The sequence below is a fragment of the Sitodiplosis mosellana genome, unplaced genomic scaffold (genome assembly GCF_009176505.1).
Source record: "Sitodiplosis mosellana isolate CC-2019 unplaced genomic scaffold, AAFC_SMos_1.0 Smas_scaffold_1916, whole genome shotgun sequence".
NCBI classification, from domain to species: Eukaryota; Metazoa; Arthropoda; class Insecta; order Diptera; family Cecidomyiidae; genus Sitodiplosis; species Sitodiplosis mosellana.
Window position 1 is genome coordinate 1 of NW_022597158.1, and position 6,967 is coordinate 6,967.

Consider the following 6,967-nt stretch of genomic DNA (forward strand, 5'->3'; position numbering starts at 1 on the left):
GGAACAATATTTTATGTTCGGTTGTTGCTGTAACAGATCTGTATTCCCATTTTTATGCTCAGCGACACAAATATATTCATTCATTCATTCATTCATTTTTATACACCCCCGAAAACTGTTTGAATATTTTGGTTTGCAGGAAAACGACTCCAAGAGTCGTGAAAAACCTGATCTTTTCGTGTTTGTACAATACAGGGAACTTTCATACAATACTTAGTTATCTAGTCTTTTTCGATTGGAATCAGGGTTTGGTCTATAAAATCTAACACAAAGAAACCTAACCAATACGTGGAAATGAGTAGGAAGCCGAATTTTGAACGGTTCAAGATAATTATCTTGTTCGGTTGAATTCAACTACACGTGTGAAAAAGGATAAACTAATTGGAGCGTTTAACATATTAGTGTCGGCCTTAATGACTGCAAAAGTCATCATTCAATTTATCAAAGAAGTGATATATTGAAGAAAAGTTTTGTGTCTAATCTAACCACTCCGTTACACACATTTTACTAAGTTCCATTACACACATTTTATTAATTAAGTCGTTTTGATTTGAACTTTTTCTCCATAGCATTCACAATGAACTTGGAATGAAAAATAATTAATAATATTCATTTCAATTAAAAATTTAGGTTTTATGTAGGCTGTGATTTATGTAATAACTGGTTCCATGGCGTGTGTGTAAATATAACCGAGGATGAATCAAAAGAACTAACCGAATTTATATGCAGTGAATGTAGACATGCGCGTGACACTCAAGAGCTTTTCTGCTTATGTCGTCAACCATATGATGAGACACAGTTTTACATATGCTGTGATAAGTGCCAAGACTGGTTTCATGGCCGTTGCGTGGGTATTTTACAATGCGAAGCTGAGAATATTGACGAATATATCTGTCCCAATTGCCAAAAGAATAATGCCGTGAACTTCGCGAACATGAAAGACATGGGCCACAAAGAATATGAAGAGCTTAAAAAATTCATCAAACAGATCCAGGTAAAACCTGTTTTTTTCTATTCTTAATTTTCAAATTTTTTGCAACACTATCCAATGATTTATAGAGCCATAAATGTGCCTGGCCATTCATGGAACCGGTTGATCAAAACGAAGCTCCCGACTACTATGTGCTGATCAAAGATCCAATGGGTAAGACTAACCATATTAAATTTTCTTTTGTTCAATCCTTTTGAATATATTTATTTAAATTTATTTGCAGATTTACAGAAGGTTGAAGGCAAAATTAATTTAAAGAGTTACAAAAAGTTATCCGAGTTTATTGCTGACATGACAAAAATATTCGACAATTGCCGTTTTTATAACCCAAAAGAATCACCATTTTATCGATGCGCTGAAAGTTTGGAAGGATTTTTCGTCCAGAAAATCAAATATTTTCGTGAATCCTTAGCCAATTAGGATCCTGTACGTAATATAAAATGTATCGTAATAAAATTAATAAATGAATAATGAATAAATATAAAAAACTATCAATAAAATTAAATTCATCAATTAACCGGTACTTGATATTGAGTTGGTGACGTAAATTCATTTTGAAGTTTGATATTTGTAAGTCGACACCAACAATAAACAATTCTTCGTTCTCAGTTTCAGCATCTCATGAAATGTTACATTTTGATAAATTCGTTTGACTCAACTAGTGATCGAACCAAAATATTCCACTATTCTCATGGGATATTTCAGAGGAACTTTAACATACATTTTCGAAGCGGAGCCTGTGGAAGAAACCTTCGTAATAAATTTGCTATAAGGGAAATATCGCGGCTGAAAATTCAGATAAGATCCATTGCTGGGTTTGGTGCGAGACATTAGCGGACCAACTGACGATGATATCGCCAAATTTACCAAAGGCGAATGGTTTGAATCAGTGTCAATGTGGTTGTGCATGCACTCAGAGATCAATGACCATCATATCTGAGCTGACAACACCATGACGAAATTGAGAAATACATTACATTGCTAAAGATCATAAATATTTTTTGAATTTCGCGAAAAAAATTAATTTAGTTCAGAAAAAATAAAAAATCGTAACGAAATAACACGGACATTTGATTCAGTTCAACATCGTTTTATTTGTAAACCTTAGTCTGTATCATGATTTTCATTCTAAACCTCGTCTTCGTTTAGCAGCATGTTTGGTATGCCATTTGAAATTGTAAATTTGCGGCCAGTTTCGGGGCATTCAAGGTAACCGTCAGTAATGTCGATTTCGAATAGTACGTGATGAAGTTTTTGGAGAAAATCGGTGTCGTTGCTGAATGTTTGTGGTATTTCCAATGGTAGTTTGTCAATATATCCTATCTGTACATCAAAAGTCAAATACATTTGTGAATTATTACATTGGCTGGATATTTAGGAAAAGAACCATTTCAAACTAACCGCTTTAGCTCCTTCCAGAACTGTTAGCCATTCAAGCCGTGGTATCATACGAACAAGAAATTCCGCATTATAGTCGGATGGAACCTCTCGTTGTGACAAGACCTGCTTTAGCAATTTGTATCAATTTAAATTTTATTCGATCGAATTTTGAATGTAAGACTTACATGAAGCTTCAGTGGATAACCAACTTTGACGCCCTTAATGGCAGATGAAGTTAGAAAGTTATAAGTCAAGAGTTTCATGGGTAATTTTATTACATGAAAGAAACAGCAAGAAAAATAATATAAAGCACGTTTCAAATATATATATAATTTGACATTGGCATCTGTCAAAGTAAAATATATGACAGGTACTAGACCATCATGACATTCAATCGATGTTATGTTTGTGGAGTTAAAAATTCTATGACAATTCGTAACACTTTTGCCCGCAGATGGCAGGCAAAGCTAATGTCATGCTTGTAGTTTTTTGTTCATTTCGAAATTTATTACTATAAAGTGTAAACGAACGGCCGGAAAATCATATTGTTATCGTAATGATTTGTAATTGATTGACATTTTAATCCAACAATAAATCGCACATTATCGAATGTAATGATAACATAACCGAAATTATCAAAATGATGGTAGTGAATTGTACCCTGAAAAGCTTCTGAAGACTCCCGTTCGCTGTGTAATTTCCGTATCAACTAGGCCAGATTCTCAATGAAATATCAAACTTTGCTTTGATCCATTAGATTCAGATAGAACAACTTCCACTTAAAAAGGAAAAATTAAATGAATAAAGCATTGTTAGTATTGTGACATCGGTCAAGTGATCGAACCAAAAGATGCCACTGTTTGAGATTTTTGTGTGTAAAGGTTTCTAGTCCTAGCCTAGAGAAAAATTTCTTCGTAATAATCAAACTAGTAATGAAAACTGCATCGCAAACATTTGGACTCTTTGTCACGATGTGCAAACTCAGCTCGATATAGCAGAACAGCGTGATCGAAGAAAAAGTGTGCGTTGGGGCAGAGACTAAAATTTCGGGATCTTCTGCCAGATTCGGGATCAATTTTTGTTTTTGTTTATGTTTGAAATTATTTCAATGAAATAAGTAATGATTTAATAATAATAATAATAATAATAATATACACCACCAAAGACTGGCTATTTTTATTCAATTCTTATGATTGAAAAAAATATAATAAATATTGTAAATAGAGTTGATTCTGCATAGTTACATTAAATGGAATGAGTAATAAATATACATTTTTCTGCTTATAGCGTAAATCACATTTGGTTAGGAAAAAAATGCGTGCTGTAGGTATTAGCTAATGACTTTAGCCTGAAGACATTATCAGGAAGCTTTTTGAGTGACGATTTAAAGTTGTTGCGTGAAGACGATTGTTGAAACAATGGTTTAATCAAGTTTGAGTATGAACACATTTGGTTGATAGGGGCGGTTTTCGTGATACTCAATCGCTGGTCAACAATTTTAAATAAATCTGAAATTCGCGTATTCCTAGCATTTGTATTTTGGGTGACGAAGTTTTTTAGGCGCGGGCAATGAATAATATCATTGATGAGATCGTAGAAGAACATCATTGAAGCGTTGATGCGCGGTTCTTGTAGCGATTGCATGTCAAGTTTTGACAGCCGTTGATCGTAGCTCGAAATCGTGTAGTTGTTCGCTGTATTTTGATATTCTCAACGCAAACATTGTAAATTGAATGAGAATACTTTCAATTTTTCCTTTGTGGCATTAATAGAACGGGAGCCAAACCACACTGCAATCCTCCAGTACCGATTGAACCAAAGCATAGTAGAGTGACTTGAGTGTGCAAATATCTCTGAAGTCGTAGCAAAACCGCTGGATGAAACCCAGAGTTGACGCTGCTTTAGCAGTGATGGCATTAATGTGTTCGATAAAGTTCAATTTTGAGTCAATGAGTACACCGAGATCCCTCTGTTCGCTGACTCTACAAAATTCATGGGCACCATAAAATTATTTACCAATTACGATGTTCACAGTCTGACGATTTGAGATTGACATGATTGCACATTTATCAAGGTTGAGGTGTAGATCGTTTTCAATACACCATATTTTGAGTTTGTTTATTGCCGATTGAAGTTTATTGATGTCATCAGGTGAATTTATAATCGTTGCGATTTTGAGATCATCAGCAAATAGTGAAATGAAAACGTCAGGGCCTAGCTTCGTCGCTATATCATTGATGAACAGCAAAAACAATGTCGCTCCTATGTGGCTTCCTTTTGGAACTCCGGAGTTAACTACAAAATCGTCAGATTGTTGATGTTCGTATAACACAAATTGTCGTCTATCGGTGATGTACGATTCGATCCAGTTGACAAGATTAAACGGAAGGTTGAATTTCTTAAGTTTCGATATCAAAATGCGATGATTCACCCGATCAAAGGCTTTGCTGAAGTCGGTATAGAGCACATCAACTTGACTATGGCTCTTAATCACGTGTGAGTGAATTCGAATTTTAATCGCCACTTCATTTTTAACGGATTCAATTAGAGATATGAGATATCCTATATCAGCAAAGTTGTAAGGCAGGTTGAGTAATACAATTTTTCTGAAGACATAATTTCGTTATCTCTTATCAGTTACGCGTAAAATGATAAGAAAAAACTCGCGGTTTTCGCGGTTTTCGCGGTTTTTACCGTTACTGATTAGACATAACGAAATGATGTCTTTGGCGAAGTTATTTTATTTTATTTTTATTTTTTATTGAGTAAAGGTGTAAATAACAGGAAAAATCCCTTTTACAATTTATCACCTATAGTTTGTTTTTACAGTTTTGATAGTTACTTTGATCAAAGCATTTAAACATTTCAGTTGGAATAAAAGAAAAATTATTGAATTCTCGATAATGATTGAAAAGAAAAAAATAAAGAATAAATTATAATTTCTGAGCAAAAAAGAAATAATCGAAATCAAATCCTATTTTTAATTGCACTCTTGAATTGCACTTTGCTTAGGTTCAAAATGTCAATGTCGGTGAATTTTCTATTATAGAGTAGTTGTGTTCGCATTGTTGGATTGCGATGCAGACCTTAGTCCGTTCTAGATGTATGAGGATTGAAAATTTGATGATATCTCCTAGATTGACGGTTCACTCTAATGATTGGCCTGTTGTCACGGACTAAATTTGCATCATGAACAATGTTGTGTAGGAGGCAGGTATCAAAGTATTCACGTCTTCCCTCTAATTTGCTTATGTTTAATATTTCAAGTCTTTGTGAGTACGGTAATGATTCATATTGTAGCTTAAAAAAGAGCTGACGTGTGTACTTCCTCTGTATCTTTTCAAGTTTCGAAATGTATGTGCTCTGATATGGGTTCCAGACAGCAGTGTTGTATTCAAGTCTGGATCTGATAAGAGAGTTATACAGGAAATTTACGCAGGACAGGTCAGTGAACTTTGATGCAGTTCTCATTACAAAGCCCAGCATACTATACGATTTTTTGACAATTGAATTTATGTGCTCATCGAATTTCAATTTTCTGTCGAAAATGACGCCCAAGTCCTTCATATTATCAACTTCAATCAGTGGATTGCCGTTAATGTTATAAATGGCATGTGTTGGGTTTATCTTGTTCGAAAATGTCAAGGCGTAACACTTTCCAATGTTCAGATTTAATTTATTGTCAACGGTCCAACTGTGAAGTTTATCAATGTCCCTTTGCAATTCGACTACATCATTAGCAGTTCGAATTATCCTGAAGATTTTCAGGTCGTCTGCAAAAAGTAAGTGCAAATTTTCCAGTAGTACGCTGAGGTCATTGATGAAGATGTTAAATAGAAGGGGACCCAAAACTGAGCCTTGAGGAACACCCGAACTTGGCTCAAACGGTGATGATTTGTGACCATTGAATGTTACATAGACAAGTCGCCTTGTAAGATAATATTTCAGCCATAATAGCAATCCAGCATCAAGCCCCATTAAATGTAGCTTAGAGAGGAGGATATCATGATCAACTGAATCAAATGCTTTGGTGAAATCTGTATATATTGTATGTACCTCAAAACCCTCATCCAATGCTGTCGATACATGACCTACATATTCGATGAGGTTAGAGTTTGTCGATTTGTTCTTGACAAAGCCATGTTGATTTGGTGTTAATTGATCTTCTATTAACGATAATAAGTATTTATTTATGATCTTCTCAAAAACAATCGCAATTGAGTTGGCCATACAGACATGTCTGTAGTTTGTCACATTAGATTCATTACCCTTCTTAAAAATTGGAGTTGCCAATGACGTTTTGAATGCCAGGGGAAATTCAGAGCACGACAATGATTTATTGAAGATTAATGCCAGTGGAACTGACACTTGTTCACACACCTGTCGTAGAAAGAAATTTGGAATGCAATCAGGGCCACCGTTCTTATTTAAATCTAACTTAGAAATTTCATTTTCAACATCGTTTTGTGTGATATTTATTGGGTTTACGGTTGTTGGGTTTGCGGTTTGTGTGATGTTGAATGTGCGGTTTGATAAACGGTCTGTGTATTATAGCCGGAGAGCGCATGCACCTATGTATTTATCATACACATATGC

At 34.7% G+C, this 6,967-nt stretch overlaps 3 protein-coding genes across 5 annotated transcripts in view; 2 read left to right on the plus strand and 1 right to left on the minus strand.

Moving 5' to 3' along the window:
- The first annotated feature begins 368 nt into the window (after positions 1–368).
- Positions 369–2,058, plus strand: LOC129571293 (nucleosome-remodeling factor subunit NURF301-like). 2 transcript variants are annotated; one of them, XM_055451067.1, is made up of 4 exons: positions 369–994; positions 1,060–1,144; positions 1,215–1,417; positions 1,601–2,058. In XM_055451067.1, the coding sequence occupies exons 1-3, from the start codon at positions 935–937 to the stop codon at positions 1,409–1,411; spliced, it is 342 nt and encodes a 113-aa protein (XP_055307042.1). In that variant the 5' UTR covers positions 369–934; the 3' UTR covers positions 1,412–1,417; positions 1,601–2,058. The 2 variants fall into 2 exon arrangements, with proteins under 2 accessions (XP_055307042.1, XP_055307041.1); XM_055451066.1 differs by lacking the exon at positions 1,601–2,058 and having other exon boundaries at positions 370–994; positions 1,215–1,479.
- Positions 2,059–2,060: 2 nt separating this feature from the next.
- Positions 2,061–2,741, minus strand: LOC129571292 (multifunctional methyltransferase subunit TRM112-like protein). Of its 2 annotated transcripts, none has more exons than XM_055451065.1 (3): positions 2,557–2,741; positions 2,393–2,494; positions 2,061–2,314 (listed from the first exon to the last, which is right to left on the minus strand). In XM_055451065.1, the coding sequence occupies exons 1-3, from the start codon at positions 2,632–2,634 to the stop codon at positions 2,120–2,122; spliced, it is 375 nt and encodes a 124-aa protein (XP_055307040.1). In that variant the 5' UTR covers positions 2,635–2,741; the 3' UTR covers positions 2,061–2,119. The 2 variants fall into 2 exon arrangements, with proteins under 2 accessions (XP_055307040.1, XP_055307039.1); XM_055451064.1 differs by having other exon boundaries at positions 2,393–2,497; positions 2,557–2,735.
- A 3,339-nt stretch (positions 2,742–6,080) lies between these two features.
- The window catches only part of LOC129571294 (organic cation transporter protein-like), a 1,712-nt gene continuing 825 nt past the window's right edge, over positions 6,081–6,967 (plus strand). The window contains exon 1 of the mRNA XM_055451068.1: positions 6,081–6,153. Within this exon, the coding sequence (XP_055307043.1) occupies positions 6,081–6,153 (73 nt within the window). The remainder of the gene's footprint in view (positions 6,154–6,967) is intronic.

Excerpts from the sequence above, each read along its gene's own strand:
- LOC129571293 (XM_055451067.1), top strand. The coding sequence starts at position 935 with ATGAAAGACATGGGCCACAAAGAATATGAAGAGCTTAAAAAATTCATC. Across the intron at positions 995-1,059 it reads AATTCATCAAACAGATCCAG|AGCCATAAATGTGCCTGGCC; the intron begins GTAAAACCTGTT and ends AATGATTTATAG. Across the intron at positions 1,145-1,214 it reads GCTGATCAAAGATCCAATGG|ATTTACAGAAGGTTGAAGGC; the intron begins GTAAGACTAACC and ends ATTTATTTGCAG.
- LOC129571292 (XM_055451064.1), bottom strand. The coding sequence starts at position 2,634 with ATGAAACTCTTGACTTATAACTTTCTAACTTCATCTGCCATTAAGGGC. Across the intron at positions 2,498-2,556 it reads GTTATCCACTGAAGCTTCAT|CAGGTCTTGTCACAACGAGA; the intron begins GTAAGTCTTACA and ends AAATTGCTAAAG. Across the intron at positions 2,315-2,392 it reads TTCTGGAAGGAGCTAAAGCG|ATAGGATATATTGACAAACT; the intron begins GTTAGTTTGAAA and ends TTTGATGTACAG.